The 23367-nt window shown below is 42.7% G+C and overlaps 1 protein-coding gene across 1 annotated transcript in view; it reads left to right on the forward strand.

Annotated features, from left to right (window-relative positions):
- Positions 1-20436, forward strand: part of adam9b (ADAM metallopeptidase domain 9b) — a 54088-nt gene extending 33652 nt beyond the window's left edge. Inside the window, exons 13-22 of the mRNA XM_068002303.1 lie at positions 3709-3798; positions 6980-7175; positions 7658-7763; positions 7853-8027; positions 10157-10237; positions 10837-10942; positions 12078-12213; positions 12892-12949; positions 13729-13766; positions 17378-20436. Of these exons, the coding sequence (XP_067858404.1) occupies positions 3709-3798; positions 6980-7175; positions 7658-7763; positions 7853-8027; positions 10157-10237; positions 10837-10942; positions 12078-12213; positions 12892-12949; positions 13729-13766; positions 17378-17498 (1107 nt within the window). The 3' untranslated portion in view covers positions 17499-20436. The remainder of the gene's footprint in view (positions 1-3708; positions 3799-6979; positions 7176-7657; positions 7764-7852; positions 8028-10156; positions 10238-10836; positions 10943-12077; positions 12214-12891; positions 12950-13728; positions 13767-17377) is intronic.
- Positions 20437-23367: the final 2931 nt, after the last annotated feature.

Consider the following 23367-nt stretch of genomic DNA (forward strand, 5'->3'; position numbering starts at 1 on the left):
TAAAACCCACCTCTTTGGTCATCCCCCTTAATATCACCCTCTCATTTCCTTATGCCTCTGTGAAGTGTCATGGGACATTTTTCTATGTTAAAGGCACTATATAAATACAAGTTATTGTTGTCAATGAGATATTGGACAGAACCTAATGATGATTGACAGCTGAATTGGCCAATCATCATAACATTGAGCGATAATGATGGCCATGAAACTACCGGATTGTCGTAAAAACCCATCTGGTTCACTAATGTCCTTTAGGGAAGGAAACCTGCCATCCTTACCCGGTCTGGCCTATATGTGACTCCAGACCCACAGCAATGTGGTTGATTCTTAATTGCCCTCTGAAATGGCCTAGCAAGCCACTCAGTTGTAAAATCTCGCTACGAAAAGTCATAATAAGAATAAAACCGGACGGACCACCCGGCATCGGACCACTAGGCACCGGACACGACAACGGCAAAACACCAAGCCCAGTCGACCCTGCAAGGTCCTCCTTACTAACATCTGGGGACTTGTGCCAAAATTGGGAGAGCTGTACCACAGACTAGTCAAGCAACAGCCTGACATAGCCATACTCACAGAATCATACCTTTCAGCCAACGTCCCAGACTCTTCCATCACCATCCCTGGGTATGTCCTGTCCCACCGGCAGGACAGACCCACCAGAGGTGGCGGTACAGTGATATACAGTCAGGAGGGAGTAGCCCTGGGAGTCCTCAACATTGACTCTGGACCCCATGAAATCTCATGGCATCAGGTCAAACATGGGCAAGGAAACCTCCTGCTGATTACCACCTACAGTCCTCCCTCAGCTGATGAATCAGTCCTCCTCCATGTTGAGCACCACTTGGAGGAAGCACTGAGGGTAGCAAGGGCACAAAATGTACTCTGGGTGGGGGACTTCAATGTCCATCACCAAGAGTGGCTCGGTGGCACCACTACTGACCGAGCTGGCCGAGTCCTGAAGGACATAGCTGCTAGACTGGGCCTGCGGCAGGTGGTGAGTGAACCAACACGAGGGAAAAACTTACTTGACCTCGTCCTCACCAATCTACCTGTCGCAAATGCATCTGTCCATGACAGTATTGGTAGGAGTGACCACTGCACAGTCCTCGTGGAGATGAAGTCCCGTCTTCGCACTGAGGACACCATCCAACGTGTTGTGTGGCACTACCACCGTGCTAAATGGGATCGATTCAGAACAGATCTAGCAGCTCAAAACTGGGCATCCATGAGGCGCTGTGGGCCATCAGCAGCAGCAGAATTGTATTCCACCACAATCTGTAACCTCATGACCCGGCATATTCCTCACTCTACCATTACCAACAAGCCAGGGGATCAACCCTGGTTCAATGAGGAGTGTAGAAGAGCATGCCAGGAGCAGCACCAGGTGTACGTAAAAATGAGGTGCCAACCTGGTGAAGCTACAACTCAGGACTACATGCATGCTAAACAGCGGAAGCAACATGCTATAGACAGAGCTAAGCGATTCCACAACCAACGGATCAGATCAAAGCTCTGCAGTCCTGCCACATCCAGTCGTGAATGGTGGTGGACAATTAAACAACTAACGGGAGGAGGAGGCTCTGTAAACATCCCTATCCTCAATGATGGCGGAGTCCAGCACGTGAGTGCAAAAGACAAGGCTGAAGCGTTTGCAACCATCTTCAGCCAGAAGTGCCGAGTGGATAATCCATCTCGGTCTCCTCCCGATATCCCCACCATCACAGAAGCCAGTCTTCGGCCAATTCGATTCACTCCACGTGATATCAAGAAATGGCTGAGTGCACTGGATACAGCAAAGGCTATGGGCCCCGACAACATCCCAGCTGTAGTGCTGAAGACTTGTGCTCCAGAACTAGCTGCGCCTCTAGCCAAGCTGTTCCAGTACAGCTACAACACTGGCATCTACCCGACAATGTGGAAAATTGCCCAGGTATGTCCTGTCCACAAAAAGCAGGACAAATCCAATCCGGCCAATTACCGCCCCATCAGTCTACTCTCAATCATCAGCAAAGTGATAGAAGGTGTCATCGACAGTGCTATCAAGCGGCACTTACTCACCAATAACCTGCTCACCGATGCTCAGTTTGGGTTCCGCCAGGACCACTCGGCTCCAGACCTCATTACAGCGTTGGTCCAAACATGGACAAAAGAGCTGAATTCCAGAGGTGAGGTGAGAGTGACTGCCCTTGACATCAAGGCAGCATTTGACCGAGTGTGGCACCAAGGAGCCCTAGTAAAATTGAAGTCAATGGGAATCAGGGGGAAAACTCTCCAGTGGCTGGAGTCATACCTAGCACAAAGGAAGATGGTAGTGGTTGTTGGAGGCCAATCATCTCAGCCCCAGGACATTGCTGCAGGAGTTCCTCAGGGTAGTGTCCTAGGCCCAACCATCTTCAGCTGCTTCATCAATGACCTTCCCGCCATCATAAGGTCAGAAATGGGGATGTTCGCTGATGATTGCACAATGTTCAGTTCCATTCGCAACCCCTCAAATAATGAAGCAGTCCGAGCCCGCATGCAGCAAGACCTGGACAACATCCAGGCTTGGGCTCATAAGTGGCAAGTAACATTCGCGCCAGACAAGTGTCAGGCAATGACCTTCTCCAACAAGAGAGAGTCTAACCACCTCCCCCTGACATTCAACGGCATTACCATCACCGAATCCCCCACCATCAACATCCTGGGGGTCACCATTGACCAGAAACTTAACTGGACCAGCCATATAAATACTGTGGCTACAAGAGCAGGTCAGAGGCTGGGTTTTCTGCAGCGAGTGACTCACCTCCTGACTCCCCAAAGCCTTTCCACCATCTACAAGGCACAAGTCAGGAGTGTGATGGAATACTCCCCACTTGCTTGGATGAGTGCAGCTCCAACAACACTCAAGAAGCTCGACACCATCCAAGATAAAGCAGCCCGCTTGATTGGCACCCCATCCACCACACTAAACATTCACTCCCTTCACCACCGGCGCACTGTGGCTGCAGTGTGTACCATCCACAGGATGCACTGCAGCAACTCGCCAAGGCTTCTTCGACAGCACCTCCCAAACCCGCGACCTCTACCACCTAGAAGGACAAGAGCAGCAGGCACATGGGAACAACACCACCTGCATGTTCCCCTCCAAGTCACACACCATCCCGACTTGGAAATATATCGCCGTTCCTTCATTGTCGCTGGGTCAAAATCCTGGAACTCCCTTCCTAACAGCACTGTGGGAGAACCGTCACCACACGGACTGCAGCGGTTCAAGAAGGCGGCTCACCACCACCTTCTCGAGGGCAATTAGGGATGGGCAATAAATGCTGGCCTCGCCAGCGACGCCCACATCCCGTGAACGAATAAAAAAAAATACTTTGCCAAATCATCCAAGAGAGATTAAACTGATAGCTGAACCAATCACCAAACAGAGCATGCAATTAAATATAGAACTGCATATTGTTTGTACCTTAATTGCTGTTATTTTTAATAGATGAAATCACAATTGCATAATCTGATTGATAGTGTTTGCTTGTTTCCCCACTGCTGTAATATTATATTTTACAGTTTTATGGTATATGCACTGACTCCAATGTAGAATTAAATAAAACATTGTTAAACTCAAACGCACAAATGGGATTTGCAACTAGTTCAAACTTTGGGAACTCTGTAAATCAATTTGTTTATTTTACGTCATTATCTTTCACTTTCTTTTATTTTCTCTAGAAATGTACTAATCCATGCTGTGATGCGGCCACTTGTACTCTAACATCAGGGTCCCAATGTGCATATGGGAAGTGCTGTGAGAATTGCAGAGTAAGTAAGGTTGATCTGCTGTCAAGGTAGCAGGCTCAGATTTATAAAGTTACTGTAGCAAAATTTGCTTTTAAATTTTGATGGATGGACACTGAGGATAAGGCATTCATCACATTATCCTCACTGACACAACTCTCTTTCATCACAATACATTCATCTACAACTTCACAGAAGAAACACAAAGGTGCAATTAAATTCACACTTCCTTTAATAAAACATATTTCCCAATATTACAGGTCCATGAACATTTGTAAAGAGGAAAGGCATTTTGAGTACTAGTCTTCGTAGCATTTTCTGTTTTTTTTTCAGATTTCCAGCATTTGCGGCTGTTTATATTTCCCATGATATTGTAACGGTACTTTAACCTATCAGGCTTTGAATGATTTCCCTTGTCACATCACTCCCTTTGCTTCTCACCACAAGCTTTCAAAATTCATTTTTCTTGTTGTAGAGACAGTAAAAGGATATATTCCCAGTAGCATGGGTCAACAATGTTATTATTCTTGGGAAATCAAAGCAATACGTGACTTGTCTCGTTTTAATTCGGAGAGGAATGCACCACTTGCTGGGTTGTTTCTCCTGACCTTCCTTATCGTTATGCTTTGTGTTGCTTCTCATTAGCAGAAAATAAATGAAACAAAGACTTTAGAGACTGGATTTTCCTCCAGGATTGGTAATGGTGGGTCAAGGCGGTGCTATGCCAACTGGGCTAAGCTTGCCATGACTCTGGACCATTTTCCTGGGTTGGAGTCCATTACACGCGCAGGGCATATTCCCAGCTGTATATCTCTGCTCTGCAGAGGGAGTCCACCACTGCCAGGGAGGAAAATCCTGTGGTGATGCAGCAGAGCACTCACTACTTCACCAAAACTTGTCAGGTACCAGAAGCCCCCTAACTGCTTCCAAGAGATTTTGATGACTCTGAATTAGCTCTCTTGGAGTCCTGCCAAGAGTTGGGGGGCACAGCAGAGGGAGCAGTAGAGGTAGCCAAAACAAGGTCCTGTCCTTTCTTCCGAAGATTTCTCATTCAACCTGCTTTATGCTGCCTCCCTGGAACCAGTCTCACTGTGGGTCAGCAGTACTGAGGGGGGAAGGCTGGTGTCTGAAGCTTCACCAGCTCATTATCATTTAAAAGCGACAGGCAGCCAACATCCCTACTAATGGGGCTGGGGAATAAAGTTCGGAGACCAAAATGAGGGGCAGGCACTTGGTGCTAGGCCTCCCTGCCCCATTTTTCATGGTACAGTACTTCAGCACCACCTAAAACTGGGCCGCTACCCACAGGAAAATCTAGGCCCAAATGTTTATGCAGTAAAAAACAATGAAGTAAAGTGTAAGCCAAGTCGCTTTGTAGAATAATAAGTGTAATAATAAGCAACAACCCGGCAACTCTCCAGAAAAAAAAAACTTCCTTTTTGATTTTAAACGATTGGATATTTTCTGATTTGTATTCTTTTGCCAGCTTTCTCCCGTCCTCTCCTGATTGTGCTGACTCTTGCTGGGTTTAGTTCCATGGTGGAGGGCAGCCCTCTGGTAAGGCTGTACACATTTGACTAAAGGAGGCCTCCACCTGGGCTATCACATCCAGCACAGTCCCCAAAGACCGCACAATGCTCAGAAAGCAACCTTTTTTTGGAAGCAGGCCTGTCGGGTCAAAATCCCCAGCTTCCTTAGCCAAGAGTGACAGGAGTTTCCTGCTCCTCTGGGACAGCACTAGCTGCTTCTGCTCTGTGTCCCACACACTTCCCTCTCCTCATTATCTAAATCCCCCAGGGTGGATATATCCTGGTGCTTGGGAGAAATAGTGTGACTGATGGTATATTCTCTCTGGGCCCAGTATCACACATAGCTACAGGGAAGGGGAAGAGAAATTACAATGGACTTTAAAAGAAGCCTTCACATATAGCTTCTTTTAGAAGGAGTTGCATGGCAAAGTGCTTCAGTATATGGTTTGTTGCCAGTGAGTGAGTGAAAGAATAAAATGAGAAAGAAAGAACAGGAGAAAGTAGTAAGCATGAACCCTGAGCTGGGATCTGTCTTCCTACTACTTCCCCATCAATGGCTTCTTTCCCCAGGATTTGCACGGTTTTCTCCTCATGTAGGGTTAGTGTCTTAATGTTAGAGTCCTGTACATGTTCTCTCTGTTTTTTGTTATGGGCTATATTTGCTGTAACCAAAGTAGAAAACATGAGAGATTGCAATTGTCATGATGGTATACAGTGATGCCCAAATGTCAGAATGCAGCCCACAATAGGTGTTATAACATGTACGTGCATTATGCAGCTACATTAGATACCATGATTACTTTACCCTGAATGAATACAAGGATGTGAGTGAGGGCACACTTCCGGGAGAAGGCTGGTGATACGACATATACCCTATACTTAATTGGCATTCATGGCAAGCATTGAAAGTAATTTAAGACAGTGTGAGAGGTAGGTAATTTTATATGTCATAGGTACTTAGTACACTGAAATAATGGAAGAATGGGTTTGCTTACCTAGGCTGACCTGGTAACAGCATTAAAATTCTACCCACGCTGCCTTCTTGTATGCGATATGTTGTTCCTGATTTTCGTGCTGATTACCAGCTCCTACCATTCTTGTTGGGCAGCCCTGCTCCATCTTCATTGGTGAAATGAAGTATAGTATGACCTGGTGTCTGCTTGCAGACGTATGTTTGCAAAAAGAAGGGTGCAGCCTTACATGATGCCTGGCCCCTTAAGCTGCTGCAGACTTTAAATTCTGTAGCAAAAAACAATGGGTAAGCTCTCAAAGGCATTTTCTATGCCAGAGCTCCCTCTGTTTATGCAAATAACACTGAGCCTGGAAATATACATGAGGTTGGCGAACCACAGGTTGGGTGGATGTTCTGCTCACACCACCCAGTTACCTACATCTCACTTGCACCATATTGGAAAGTCTAGGCTTAAGTGATAAAAGATGATAAATTGTTTCTTTTCCTTGCCAAAACAGAAAATGTAATTAGGCCTGTTTTCTGGCAATTTGTTGCTTTATTATTACTTTAAAATCTTACATAGTCTGTTACGTTTCTTCAGTTATTCAGTGCTATTAATTTGCTGAAAGCTCATGAACAAAAATGTGTATTTTGTAAAATACCAAACAAACGTCAACATTAATAAACATCGACTCATTCTCAGATCTGATATTATTCTATGTAGTTCCATTCTGCAGGGACTTTATGCCGAGGAGCAGCAAACGTCTGTGACCTCCCAGAGTACTGCAATGGCTCCTCACACATCTGCCAACCTGATGTCTTTATCCAAAATGGTTATCCATGTGCAAATGTTACAACGTACTGCTATGATGGTGTGTGTCAGACCTACGATGTACAATGTCAGGCACTCTTTGGTTCTAGTAAGTATAACAGTTATCATTACTAAAGATCACAGAAAATACATTCTCTTCAAAATAGAATAAAGACTTTTCAAATTTATTAAAGATTCTTATTTGAAAAATATTTATACTTTATGTATACTGTATTTAGAATTTAAGGTCTGGGGCTGAAATTCCTCCAATGCAAAAGGCTCAGCACTAACCTTCTGAGGGCTGTAAATGTGACCTTGCCAGCATTGCCCAAATCCCAAGGGCAAACAAAAAAATCCCAGGTCTTTTTGAGGAAACAGAAGTGCAGTGGGGTTGGACTTCCACCCACTGCTTCCTCCTGCCACTGTTAATATGAAACATCGAATCATTGTATAACATTTCCAATGTCTGAATTGTGGTTTTCATTTTGATGCTAACAAATATTAAAAGTTGACAATTTTCCACACATATATTGGATTGCAGAAAGCATTACTCCAAATACTAACAACACTGTCCCTGTGATATATTAACAGCTTCACAGCGTGCACCAAATGTGTGTTTTCAACATGCAAACCTACAAGGGGACAGGTTTGGGAACTGTGGATTCCAAAATGGGGCATTCAAGAAATGCAGTCTAAGGTATGTTATTGTATATAAAACAATTAAATGCAAAAAGATATCAATCAAGATAAACCAGAAAAGTTATCTTTTTATGTTCCCCCTTTCAGCAATGCTGCATGTGGTAAAATTCAATGCATAAAAGGGACAGAGAAGCCTTTTGGTGTTGATACAAGCACTTCGACTATTGATGGCATTGAATGTGTGAATGTTGACTTTCACGTGGGTACAGATATCATTGATCCTTCTTATGTGAATAAGGGCACTGGCTGCGGCAATGGAAAGGTAACAATGAGCCAATATACAGTAATATAAGGAATAGGCAATGATTAGGGACCCTAGGAGATTTGAAAGTTCAGGTTATGAGCTGAATGTTTTTAGATTTAATATCCTATGACTAGAAATGCTGTTTACATCATGAAATACCTTCAACAACTTTTTACTGCTACATTTTCCTATCACTACTCACTTCCATAGAAGTGGAGTGGCTTCCTGGCGTTTTGATGTGGTTTGGAGTCAGGCCCAGGCCCTGTCATTTCCATCCATTAATATTCATTAGACAGACCTGTCAAGACTGGGGAAATGTTAGGCGTAATTTGTATGCGTGGTTGTGCATTGCTCATAAGCAGTGATAATGGGGTCCATGTCTCTCTATTCCATTTTCCTTGTATAGTTTGTCGAGGCCTCTCCCTTGGTCTCTCTTTCCTTGATCTCATGCTGTCTCTCTGTCTCTTATCCTCCTGCAACACCACTGTCCACTTTGTTTCCCTCAGGCTCACAGGCTAGCTCCACATCACCTTCTTGAATCAAGCATACGGACCCCATCATCATACCAACCCTTAAAGCCACTTCCTACTCTTGCGCTCCAAATTATACTGTGGAGGTGATTTTCAACTGCCAGCCTGTAATAAAGTGGATAGCCAGGTGGTGAAGGATAGAATACTAGAGCCTGGTCTTCAGTTGCTTCCAGGCCTTTATTCACGGAGATTCACATTACACCCACCCCACACCCGAGATCAGCTCTTTTATAAATGGATACAAGAGAGTTCCCAATTGATACGCACCACCTGAATACAATTAACACTAATTGATATAAATCACAATGAAACAATTAACACAGCCTACCATTTCTCGCCTGAAAAATGGGCGGCCAGCAGTTGAAAATCGAGGGCACCTTGGCCACCCTATTGGCGCCCAAAGCCCTTCTGATGCAATTGTCAGATGGCCAGTAAATGGGCGAGCAGCCCATCCGTCTGTATCCAGAGGATTACTGCTTAAATATGTGAATCGGGGTCTTAGGCCGGTTGTAGGATCCTGATTGCAATTTTCAGGTACAAATGGGAAGAACGTGCATGCTCCGCCCATTTGAACAGGCATTGAGCAGCCTGACCACCTGTACTTAAAGAGACCGCTGGAGGCTGCTCAAAAAATGGTCCACAAGAAAACTCTGGCCACTGCAGGCACGTGCGAGGCCGCCCCCGCCGCTGGATTACTTTCCCACCCTTCCCCCACTGTGAACATACTGTTCTCATTTCTATTAGTGTTCAATATTTAAATATTTCAAATTAATATTGTCTTTTTTTAAATTACCTCCCCTTGAATCTCATGCCCTCTAGTTTCAGCTCTTCAGCCATCTATTTTTTTAAAATCGTGGTTTTGAATTCTCATTATTTCTAGTTTACCACTTGCCTTCAGAGTTATGTCGCCACTGCTAAAATGTGCCTGCCATTAGCCTACGAAGTTTTTTGTGCATGTGCATCACTGTTAGTGGGTTTCTTTCAGACATATGCAGAATGATGGATTCCAAAAGTGCAGAGCTGCACAAATTAGAGACAGGAGCCCCAAAAATCTATGCCCGTTCTGGTGTACTCCCACCAGTGGGAGTAAGGATGTAGCGGCTGGAAATTAGTCAGGGACCTGGATACACCAGGTCCTGGCCTAGCACCAAAGTTTGCAGGATGGCATGTTGGGGGGAAGAGGCACTACAAACCCTAAACATGGCCTTCAATTTAAGAGAGGGTAGGAACTCCAAACGGCAGAATTCCTGTGTCCCGGGCTCTCACTGGAACCTAACGTATAGTCGAGGCAGATATGCCTGGCGTACTGGCCAACTCAGTGGCACATGTGGGGACCACCTGAAGCTCCGGACTGGGATTGTGATCAGACTCCCAAAGATTTTTCACCATATTTTATTTTTTAAAGTGGCTCCCTCTGCAAGAGGGCTGCTGGGAGCAATAATGGCATCCTTCTAGGGAGGTCCTAATAACCACTCTCCCCTGGTATATTCAAGGATCTATTCCTACATAAGTGGTACAAGATACTCTAAATACTGGTAAAGGTAGTGTAAGAATGAAAAATTAAGTGTACGTCAATCTGTTATATTTGTTCTAATTTACTACCTGTATTTTTTTCAGGCCTGCATAGATTTTGCATGTGTGAATGCTAGCAACCTGGGATTTGATTGTGATGTCAAAGGGAAATGCAATAATCACGGTGTAAGAATTATTATCTTCCTATTCACAGTGTGAACCTACAAGGGTATTTACTTTATGCTTTATGTTATGAGGGCGTAGTGAGTTTTGTTTTGTAAAATTGACACTAAGCAAAAATTGGATTGATTTATTTTCACAAAACAAAATTGTTTTATTTATTTGTCTTTTATCAAGGCTATATTGTAGTTCAGGTTATTTTCTTTTGGATATTATGGGGTTATTAACTATTTTTGTTAAACCAGTGGGAAAAGTAACATATTTGCTATTAATATCGCACCGGGGGATCTCAGCACCTATAAGATAAGTTTTATTGTGGTGGTACCACTGTTTGATAGAGAACTGATGGAGTTCATTCACAAATAAAGCCAGTGGTCCTGAGCTAGACTTTGTAGATGGTACCACTTTGAATGGTAACAAAATCATAGAATGGATGCTGAATTGCAAAAGTCAGTTCAGCATAGGCACATGTATAAATGTCAGTAGCAACGACAGGTTGCCATGACCAAAATATTAGAATGACTGCAATAAGGGAGTCAGGTAGATTTCCTTCAGTAGTTCTGTTGCTGTGATCTTTTATTGAAAGGGTCTTTATATCTTATTAGATTTGCAACAGTAATATGAACTGCCACTGTGATGATGGATGGGCACCACCTAATTGTGACACCAGTGGTTATGGAGGGAGCATAGATAGTGGACCCACTCACAAAGGTATTTAAAAAAAAGATACATTGCTGTGAACCAGGTGTATTTCTCACACATTTGTAGATTAACTGCATTTAAAGTGTATCTCTACTGATAGCTGATGATATATGCCAATAGATTTTGCAAATGATTATATTTTGATTTTTCTATTAAGACTATACATTAATTTGAATTCAATTACTGAGCATAGTTCCCCATTAAATTTTGTTTCATTAATACGGGAAACTGAAATCATTTGTTCAACTTTCCAAATATGTACTCGTTTTCATCATTGGTGACCTTTGTAAAGAGCATGCCAGTCATGATTCTCAAAGCAATTTAATAATGCACAGTCAGTGTAAATTCCCCATTATCTTCCCCACTCATTCTTGTGAGATTTGACAATTTAATGCCATTTTACGCTCTTGCCCATGCCCACTAGGAATTAGTTAATCATGCGCAAAACCATTTAACATAGCACCCTTATATCTAAAAGAATTCCCATCAATTTAGCCCATATTTGAATCCAAATCCCAGGAGAGATGGGCAGTCAGCCAGTCAACTAACCCACCCAAACCTATCTAAAGGGACATTTACTTATACCATCTAATTAGGACATTTTCAATATAACAGTAAAAAAGTAACAAAAATATTTTGTAAAACCAGCTACAGACTATCAGTGGGTGTTTCCATGGGGCTTCTTTCACTCTGTCACTGTAACTTTGGCAGAGTTTGGCAGAAATCCCTTTGATGCACGTAAACGGAGTTTCTGCTGGAGTTGGTGGTGGAGCGGGAGAAGCCCCGAGGAAATTCCCGGTGCAGATGTCATGGAGCAAACATCTGGCAGTGGGCCTAAGGCAGTGAATTAATCTTGGGGTTCTTCTGATCACAAATAACTCAAGCTTCACTCTTATGCTATAAGAGCCACTTGATTAGAACTGCTGCCTTGCCAATCTATGATCCTACACGTAAAGCCTGTCTCCAATATGTAAAGCTTTGAAATAACTTTTTTGGATTCTTGAATATTGCCAACAACATAAATCCAAGGCAAGAACCCACTGAATCTTGCCATCCATCTGTATCCCTTGGAGTTTATCATTAATAACATGCAAATCGAGTTATTGCAGGAAAATCAGTTAAGAAGTCTTTTCTTTTCCTTTAGATACTTCACTTCGAGATGGCTTGCTGATATTTTTCCTTTTGGTGGTCCCTGTGCTTATTTTGATTGGCATAATCATTTTTTTTAAACGTAATGCAATAAAGCGACTCTGGAGAAAGAAGAATTCTTCGCACAAGACGTATGTGAGATTTGAGTTCACCTTCAACTTCTCACCAAGTTTTTATTCTAAAGACAGTTACTTCCTTATTGATTTTGTTTCTTGTTGAGCTTAATTTATTTTTTTATCTGCTGATATTTTACATTGATTTTGTTTTACTATGTGTTTTCTCCTCTCCTCTCCTGAAGGCTCATGGTGCGATATGGTTCCATGGGCACTGGCTGCCCTCAAGTATCCTGCCTAACTCACCATTCTTCATGTGTGAGCCGGGACAGTGAGTGCGGCATGCTATTTCTATTGGAGGCATCAAAGCCGAGCCTGATCCTGTCCTCACTAGATGACCAAATGTGCACTTGCCATCAGGAGTCACTGGATATCAATCAGGAGTGGCAACCTGGCTGATGTTTCCCCTCCCTAACGATACATTGGCTACCCTGGGCATGTAGATTATGAATATGGCATGAATGGGTGAATGAAATTTACTGTATCTATTTATGGAATAAAGAATGCACTGTTCATAAAACAGGAGTGGGGAGGAAATTATTGTGTTCACAAGATAAGACATTTAAAGATGTATTGTTCCCTTGGAATAAAAACCTGAAATCAGGAAACTATCTAACTTTGGTGACATTGCAAGATCTGTAGCTGTTCATTTCCAGCCATGGCATTTCTTATGAAAATAACCGTTTTATTTTACAGAGCACAGAATAGAAGGCAGAACACTTCCTCAAACCAAGGCAATCAGAGAAACAATCCAGTAAGAATCGCTGTCATTTCAGCAACTCCCCTGTACCATTGATTGAAAGCCATTATATTCCAGGCTAACTGTATTTTTTTATGAAGCAGTTATACATATAGATGTGCATTCATACAAATATTTTGGGAAGTTATCATACATATAGGTGCACATTCATACAGACACTACTACTGAATTCCCATCCGTCAGTTCATCAGCGATGATGGGGCCGAACACTCATACAGATACTTTGTGAAGTTATCATTGATAGCACATTCTAATATTTTCTAAAGCCATTGTACGATTAAGATATTGTTTATTCCAATTTTCATGGAACTAAATCTTGCCAAAGTGCATTGTATAAATGTTTATTATATATCTAGTTTTTGCCTTTCTAAGTCTCATACCATTTCTTCCTTCACCCAGAAAGATAAGGGACTCTGGGCGGTACATTTTACCACAGACACAATTAGTGGCATTGGCTGGTTCACTAGAAGCACAAGAAGCACACTTTCTGGAGTAGGACTTGTCCTGATGTTTTCTCAGGATGGAGCTGTCTATTGCCTCACTATTCTCCACTGCTGCAGCCTTCTCCAATCAAAGAACTGGGTTAATATATCTATTGAAACAGCAAACAAACAAATTTCACATAAATGCATTAACATGTTCATTACTAGCATTACATAGCACAAATGTGTTTTATTACATACACTATAAACCTCATGGCTTAGTATATTTTTAGTATTACAAAGGTAAAGGGTGGAATAGTAACATGCTGGTTGCTTTTGCTGTATTTCCAGGTCATTTCTACTGTGAATACAAATATCTATCCAAATAGGTATGTATGTTTAATATGAGTGCTGCTGATACTGTCAATTTTTCCACTGTATGCTTAGCTGAATTTCATCCAAATGGAAATAATATTCTACACATAGAAAATAATAGTGGTCATGAAGTCTCCATGCTGGAATTAAAATGACGTGTAAAGTCACCAAGAATGATGCTCTCTCAATTGTTCAACCCTAGAGTGAGTAGGAGAGTAGGATTAGAGTGTTATCTTGGCTCAGTGGTTGCACTTTTGCCTGTTAGTCAATCAGTCATGGGTTTAAGCCCCACTCCAGGATTTGAGCACATAATCTGGGCTAATCCTTCAGTGCAGTCCTGAGGGATGCAACATTGTCGGAGGTGCCATCTTTTGGCTGAGACTTTAAACCAAGCCCCTGTCAGGCTGTTCAGCTGGATGTGAAAGATCCCATGGCATTTTTCCAAAGTGTCCTCAACCAACATCACCAAAAAACAAATTAACTGGTCATTCATCTCATTAGTGTTTGTGAGACCATAGAATGTGCAAATTGCCTGCCGTGTTTGTCTATCAAACAACAGAGACTACAAGCATGATTTTTACTCGGAGCTGGGAAGAGAGCGGGGAGGAAGATTTTTGGGCGCAAAACCCAGAAGTAAAATCAGCAGGTTAGAATGTGCGATCACGACCTAACTGAATGATTACAATTTAACTTCCGGGTTTCCCACGTGACAGCCAGCCAGATTCCCAGCCTCTTGGGCGGGAAAGCAGCCAGGGAGCGGATGACAGGTAAATCGGCGGCTGGAGATATCGGGGGCTGGAGGGATCGGAGGAGGGCTGGAGCCATCCGGAGGGTAGGAAACATCGAGGGGGGGTCGGACATCGAATGGGGGGGGGGTGTCTCGGACATTGGGTGTGGGGGGGGGGGGGGTCGGTCGGCCGATCACAGGCGTCCGATCACGGCAGTTGAGCTTGTTGGGCCTGGAGGGAACACTCCTGCCCCTCCTGACCCCACAAGCAGTGCAATAAAGGCACTTACCTGATGAACCGGCCCTTCTCGCCTCCTTTTACCAGTTGTCCTGGAGGCATTAAATTTAAAGCTTAGTTAAATTCAATTAGAAAAACGCTGCTTAACGTCTCTTAACGTTACGTGCCTTGCTAAATACCCGCTGCTGCCACTAATTGGGAACACGACCTTGGCCAGTGTGTTCCTTGCAAGCATCCAATCGCATCCACGTTAAACCCAGAAGTGGGCGCATTGGAGCCGGGTTGCGGTCACGACCTGAAAAACTACTATTTTTACCTCCTACCTGACTCCAAGCCACTCGTTCTTGGGGGTTTAAAACCCCTCCCTACACTTCAAGTGATTATTTGCCTGTGAAGAGCTTTGGGGTGTCCTGCAGATGTTCCACACAAGAGATTATTAGCAAAAATGAAAGCACATGGAATTAGAGACAGCCTTGCGACATGGGTTGGAAATTGATTGGAAAGTAGGAGTCAGAGAGTAGGGATAAAGGGTATTTATTCTGATTTGTCAGGATGTGATGAATTGTGTTCCCCAGGGATCTGTACTGCGGCCTCAGCTTTTCACCATACTTATCAATGACTTGGATGAAGGAATAGAGAGTTGTATATCCAAGTTTGCAGTCGACACTAAATTAGGAGCCATAGTAAATAGCGCAGATGGGAGCAGGGGCATAGACAGATGGCAAATGGAGTTCAATGTGGGGAAGTGTGAGGTCATCCACTTTGGATCCGAGAAAGACAAACCAAGGTTTTTTAAATGGTGAGAAACTAGGATCTGCAGAGGAGCAAAGAGATTTGGATGTCTATATACATAAATCACTAATAACTAGTGGACAGCTACAAAAAGCAATCAAAAAGGCTAATAGAATGTTGGCCTTTATCTTATGGAATACAAACGGGCAGAAGTTATGCTTCACTAGTATGGAGCCTTGGTCAGACCCCATCTAGAGTACTGCATTCAGTTCTGGGCACCGCACCACTGGAGGGATATATTGACATTGGAAGTGGTGCAGCGCAGATTCACCAGAATAATACTGGGGGTTAAAGGGTTAAATTATGAGGACAGTTGCATAAACTTAGCTTGTTTTCCCTTGAGTATAGAAGATTGAGGGGTGATCTAATCAAGGGCGTCGATATTAACCCCCCACGATGGGCGAGAGAGGGTTGGGGGGGTTAAAAATTAAAAATTGAGGAAGGTGTCCCCAACCCACCGTGTATGTGCCTGCCACCATTTTTAAGGCAGTGGGTTGAGAGGCTTGCCTGTGTCACATCTAGGAGAGGCGGGACGCTTCATTATAATATTTAAATCAGGCTCCTACAGTGCAATTGGGAGCTTTATTTAAATTTAACAGTTATCGGCCGGGTTTCCGTGGGCTCGCCAAGCCCCAACTTTCCCTTTCCTTCTTCCCGATTGCTGGGTCCGACCTCCCACACCACCAAGCTCCGATCTTTCTCGATTGCCGGGGATCGTCCCCAAAGCTGGTGCCTCCTACTGCTGGCTTTCCCACCCGCCAGCCTGTCAATCTGGCCGGCTGCCAGGTGGGAAACAGAATTAAAAAATGATAATGAGGTCCTGCCTTTAAATTCGGCAGGACCTCCACGTTACTGGCATTTCTGGGTTTGCCCGCCCCGCTACCGTGCTCCCTTGCTCCCTCCCCACCTCCCTGTAAATATAGGGGCATACTGAATGCAGTGCTCTAGATGGGGGTCTGACCAAGGCTCCATACTAGTGAAGCATAACTTCTTCCCGTTTGTGTTCCATGAGATAAAGGCCAACATTCTATTAGCCTTTTTGATTGCTTTTTGTAACTGTCCACTAGTTATTAGTGATTTATGTATATAGACACCCAAATCTCTTTGCTTCTCTGCAGATCCTAGTTTCTCACCATTTAGAAAATAGTCTGGTAAATGATAAAAGGATTCGATAAGGTAGAATCTATTTTCTCTGCTGGGGAATTCAGAACAAGAAGGCACAATCTTTAGAAATGTGGATACAAGTATATATAAAGTGTATGTGTGTGGCTGGCTACTGCTGTGTAATTTCTGCTTACTTTGCACAAACATTTGTATTTCAAGTGAGACATCAGCATGCAAGGCAGCGTGTCATCGTGTCCTATCTATTACTATGTCTTCAGTCATCAGTGGGGCTCCTTAATTACTCTTAAGTTGTTTTAAAGATGTCTTTTTAGCATGTATACCTACCACAGGAATACTGCTTTTCATCGGCATTTGCTTTGAAATCTACTGACCAGCATACGAATGATGTGGCCAATCCAGCGAAACCGTGCTTTGTTGTGTGTCACTTCATTGCCAACTCTACTGGCTCTGAACAGGACTTCCATGCTGGTGATTTTGCCTTGTCATTCGCTACACAGTATCAATCATAAATAACACATGGAATTTGTCGAATTCCTTGATGTGCTGCCTGTATTCCTTACTGGTGTACAAAAGAGTTGACTTCACTATTGCATCATAGATCCTTCAGCTTGGTCTTAAAGGTGAACCCATGCAAGTATATAATTACTATAGTCCCAGATTATTTGTATAAAAAGTAGTGAAAATGATACAGTGCATCTTTAAGTTTATATTATCAGAGGCTAAAAGTCTTCTTTGTTTTTTAGGCAACATGCTCCGACAGAAAATCAAGTACCTCATGCAGCCTATGTACCAACACGTCAAAAACCTGTTGTGCCTCCTAGACCTACAGTGCCTCCTAGACCTACAGTGCCTCCTAGAGTCTAAGTTCAGTCCAATGACCATAATCTGTGCCTTATCTGTGTCGAGTGATATTATTGATTAGCTATATACCTCAGAAAAGCATAGAACAAATTTTACCTTGTTTCCTTATACAATCATTATTTATAATTGTCCCTGTTAAGAAATGATGTACTTTTTAGAAACCTTACTCAGTGCTGGTGAAGTCTCAATGTTAGTGCAGCACTTTAGAACCAGGGCTGGTTTTACATTAATGCTCTGAATGGGTCTCAAAGCTAAAGTCTCAGGAATATTGTTTTTATTAGAACTGGGCACACAAAACTGAAATTTTTAATAACACAACTTTACAAAGGAAAAATTCAACTCATGGCTGCCCAATTTTCATGCGTAAAATAGGCGTTAGACCTCCAAAATTTGGATCGCCATCTGCCGTGCCCGAACTGCGCCGGAAGGGCACCATATGTTATATCGGCTTGGGCAGCTTTTAGTCGTCATGGGCACCTGCCTGAAACAAGCAGTTAACTCTTTAAGTATGCAAATAGGGGTACTACGCCAGATGTAGGACCCCCGAATACAAAGTTCAGGTACAAGTGGGCAGCGCTTACACCACGTATGCTCCTCCTAGTTATATCAGGTGTTGAGTGGCCTAACCAACGATCCTTAAAAGAGATCACTGGAGATCACTCAAGAAAAACTCAGGAAATTTTCAGTGTTTATTTTTGTGGGATTAGGAAAAGCAGGAGTACTCCTCCTGGGCCCAGAAAAACTCTGGCCCACTGCCGACATGTTCAAGGCCCCCCCACCCCCACCCCCTGGATCGCCTTCCCCCGGATTTGACCTTCCAGCTGGCTTAGAATAGGAGCCAACCGATTTTCTGTCCTCCCAGACCAGCCCACAGCTCACCGGTGGCATTTAAATGAGGCCCAACGCCAAATTTGGCTCAGGCCTCAGGCCGGCATGGACTGGTGCGTGGAGCCATTGCTCCACTGACTTTGTATCTGATTTAGACACAAGTTTCTTGGCATATGTGACTAATATTTGTCTGTTAATCCTAAAACAAATTGAGTTGTGTTTATTTGCTTACTGCACATTAGAAATTTTCAAGTATCTGGTTGACACATCAATGGATTTGACTATATTTATCTTTCACAGTCACTACAGTTCTAGTTGCATGGACCTGCTAAGTGTTAATATTTCCTCATCTGAACTATTGGTTCAACTATTGGTGTATGTCTGAGAAGCATCAGTGCAGAATAAATCTGGATCTAGATGTAGAAAAAGTTGCTAATACTTTGACATAATCAGAGACACCAGAAGCATGATCAATAGCTCAATGCTTTATTGGGAAAATAGTTGGGTCGGTATTCAGGAAGGATGAGATCAAATTGGCTGAAAGGCTGTTGTCTTATTATTTTGTTCGTACACAATCTAAAAACAGAAAATGTCAGTTTAATGTTGATTTATGTTAAAATATTTTAAGGGGATGCTGTTCTAAACTGATCTACAGTCAATTCTTAAATAAGTTTCACTGGTCCCACAGCTAAATTGTTAAACACTTTGCATCACAGTGCACTCAAATCATTCAAAAAAAAACAAATAAATTTAGTAAAGCTCGCCATGTAAACTTAAGAAAATATAGATAATCCTGAACTATTTAATTTTAAATTAATGCTTACATCAACACTATCCAATTTCATTTGAACTACCTGAGTGAAGACTGTTAAAATGTTATTTGAGAAATAGAATTGCATTTGCATCTATTAAATTAATATTGAATCTGTAGTCCAAAACACAGTCTGCTATTGAGAACAGATTAAACAGTAGGATATTATCCTGCACACATGGAAGGGTGAATTTTCTGAAGGTTTCCTCCAACCTGGTGTGGGAGTTCAGGGAGCAAAGATCCTGCTTGTTGGATTTCCTCCCATATTGTGCACCACAACTTGCAGATAGCCAGGAATTTATATATAATTATATGTACGGTTTCTTGACTTTTACTAGCATTTTCATCACTTTGAGTGGGTTCTAAAGTTTAAGGACATGTAAATTGTGGATCAGAAGAAAAGACTGAAAATGTAAGAAATAGTGAAAAGAATTAGCTTATAGGAAAACTTACACATACACACTTTCCATGCAATAGAAATTGTGACAATTTTATGAGTAGAATATGCAGAAAGCAACTGAATGCTTGCTTTGGGAAATAAAAAAGTAATCCACTTTGTGTTCCTACGTAGAACCCTGTTGTTTGAAAAGAAAAGTGCACACAGCGCACTGACATCAACTAGACAGGGGCCTCTCAAAACACACTGGCATTCTGTCTTTGAGTTTTTCCTTTTTAAGAGTGGTGCTTCAGTTGACCCAAATATTAGACAATAATACAAAGAACTGTATTAAAATAATGAGCTAGCCATCTATCACTTTGATATGAATTGCAAATTTTAATATGTTTGATTTATTTTCACTAAGCCAATTAATAGGGTTAATCTGCCTTCTTCTCCAGATTTCTACTTGAAATTGTACACATTCAGGAAATCTGTACCTATTGTAAAGAACATCGAGCATGCAGGAAAATGTTTCAATGTTCTCGTGGGTTATCACCTTAACTCTTCGATGTTTTATTGCCCTGCACACACTCTAGGGATGTGATGTCTTGTATTAATAATGATTTTTAGAGAAGTATAGTTTACAATTTTGAATGTTTTATAAAATGTAGATGTACAAATTAGTTGCCTTATACCAATGCCTGTGAATGATGATCACTAAATGAAGGAAATGAAAAAGCAGCTATGAGGCATTTATTGTTGTACTATAGAAGTGATCCCATGACTAACTAAACATTACCCATTAACTACCACTGAAATAGTGATTGTTTTTACAACACTCATTTCTAATCATATTACCTGTTCTAATCAGGTAACATTCTGTTTCTATTCTAACACTGTAAAAATATAACTATGAAAATGTAACCTCAAAAATTACAAATTTAAAACAAATCTTTTTTGGTGATTTTTTGTCTTCATGAAGGAAAGGGCACCAAATGTTAAGCAATCCCTGGTCATATATACTACAACCATATGCAGAATGATGCTCCCTCTACTCTGTCTTTGTCAATGTGCCTTAAGCAAAACCTGTATAGTCACTCTTTATCTCTTTCAATTTTCAGTTCCGTGTACTCGTATTCAAGTAATGAGATTTAACAGCTGTATGACATTTCACGAGACAGATACATCGGAAACAAAAACAATTAAAGTCCACTTTCAAAAGCATCACATCTGAAAATGGGAGCATGTGGGCATGGGAGTGAAATCATTGCCAGCTATGTTAGGACAAGTCGGAGAGGAACCATGAGAGGGTGATAACATGGAGGTGGACCACTGAGGAGAGGCAGTGGAGGTGGATAGAGTGGTCAACCATATTGAACACCACAGAAAGGTCAAGAAGTATCAATGTGCCTCAGCCTTATTTACAAAGTATGCTGTTGGTGACTTTCACCAGGCCAGTCTCAGTGCTGTGGGCAGGACAGGAAGCAGATTGAAAGTATTCAAACAGGGAGATGTGGAGAGTTGAAAACAAAGCTGAGTGGCAACAATGCATTTGAGAACTTTGAGAGGAAAGGGAGTTTAGTGAAAGGTGGTAGTTTGAGTAGACAGCGGAACTTTTCAAAGTGGGGGACAATCACAGCAGTTTTGAAGAGAGGAATCAATGCCTATGGAGGAGGAGCTGTTTATGTTTCAAAAAGCATTAGGCCAAGTAGAGGTTGTTCAATGATCAGGAGCTGGGTTGGGAAAAGAGAAGGAAAAGAAAGAAGATAATGATGATTTGGGATTCTCCTTACCTTTCAGGATGAGAAAGGAAAGTAGAAAGGATTTGTTTGCAGAGGAGAGGCAATATTACTTGAGTTGGTCAAGTTAGATCTGGCAGTGGAGAATCAAGCCAGTCTTGATTCATGTGTGCTCAAGCTTGCGGCCCTGGGATTTAAGGATGCAGGAGGTGAGAATTATGTCAATGGGCATGTTGAATGTGGAAGATCATGACAGTTTTGGTGGGGATGATGACATCAAAAGCAGAAAAAAAAGAGCTGTTAACATAGTAAGCATATGGCTGGGGATGTGGTAATAGCATACTGCATTGTTCCACAGAGTGAGGAGAAACAGATTTATGCTGGTTGTTCTCCACAAAGCAAATTCCCAATCGTAGCAGAAAGTTTCAAGTAAAGGCTGCGTCCTTCCCTACAGGGAGGGAGGATCAATCAGGTTCCGCCACCTGGAGCAGATCTTGCACAACTACTGGATAGATGCAGCCCACGAGGGAGGCGGTTGCTCCGAATGTCTGCCTCTCTTCTGCGGCATTCTCCACGCCCGGGTGGCTCTGGAGAAGGAGCATGCGGTGTCTGTCGGTACGCTTGAGGCTCTTCGTGACCGTTGGGCACCACAGGGACTGGAGTGCATCACCGACACCGATAATAAAATTGTGATTTAATTCGGTTTCATTTGATTTATTATTGATCAGTCAAGATGACATGGGTTGAAGCCCAATGTCATCGGTGGAGGGGCACCTTTTTGCCTAACCCCATCCCCCACCCCACCCCACCCCTTTTTAAGGGGCTTAAACAAAAAAAGAGTAACATTGCCTGGAAATAGGTTACTTGCTTGCCTTCTTGACAAGGGATTGGTGTGTTGCATAAACTAATGGTGGGGGGGGGGGGGAGCTGGCAATTTAATAAGAAGGGCCAACATACGTTTAAACATTGGAAAAGACATTTTTTGACAGTGCCACATGGAAGCACTCATTGGAAATGCAGCCCTCATTCCATAGAAATCTTGATCCATATTTTTACATGCACAAAATTTTGGGAATAATTTCACAATCTGAAAAATGTATGGATATGGGAGTCTAAATTATGGTATCATAAATTTTACTGACTTGACATCGGTTCATTAATAGCAAATGCTGTGACAAATCCAGTGACGGTCTACACTTACCACTGCAGTAAAATTTGCTGCTCAAATATTCCAACTGTACAAAAAAAAAGTTTGGGATACAAAGAAAATGCTGGTTTCTGAGCAATAATAAATCCATTGCCCACTCACAAAGCAGCTTAAATTAAAACTTAAATTGGTGAAAACACACAGCAAGTCATCAGTATCCTCAAAAAAAGTAGTCAACATATTGGGTGCAGACCTGAGTCAGTTTCAACAAAGGGTCTACACCATCAACCACTCCCGTTACAGATGCTGATGGACCACATCCAACACCCCACCCTCCATTTCAGAATTCCAGCACGTGTAATTTCTACTTTTTATCTCATATAAATCAGCTCTATTTCTGAATACCCTGGGTTCTGTGTTTAAAGCGCCCTCTACCTGCACCTGTCAATACCCTGGGTTCTGTGTTTAAAGCGCCCTCTACCTGCACCTGTCAATACCCTGGGTTCTGTGTTTAAAGCGCCCTCTACCTGCACCTGTCAATACCCTGGGTTCTGTGTTTAAAGCGCCCTCTACCTGCACCTGTCAATACCCTGGGTTCTGTGTTTAAAGTGCCCTCTACCTGCACCTGTCAATACCCTGGGTTCTGTGTTTAAAGCGCCCTCTACCTGCACCTGTCATTACCCTGGGTTCTGTGTTTAAAGTGCCCTCTACCTGCACCTGTCAATACCCTGGGTTCTGTGTTTAAAGCGCCCTCTACCTGCACCTGTCAATACCCTGGGTTCTGTGTTTAAAGTGCCCTCTACCTGCACCTGTCAATACCCTGGGTTCTGTGTTTAAAGCGCCCTCTACCTGCACCTGTCAATACCCTGGGTTCTGTGTTTAAAGTGCCCTCTACCTGCACCTGTCAATACCCTGGGTTCTGTGTTTAAAGCGCCCTCTACCTGCACCTGTCATTACCCTGGGTTCTG

The sequence above is a fragment of the Heptranchias perlo genome, chromosome 21 (genome assembly GCF_035084215.1).
Source record: "Heptranchias perlo isolate sHepPer1 chromosome 21, sHepPer1.hap1, whole genome shotgun sequence".
NCBI classification, from domain to species: Eukaryota; Metazoa; Chordata; class Chondrichthyes; order Hexanchiformes; family Hexanchidae; genus Heptranchias; species Heptranchias perlo.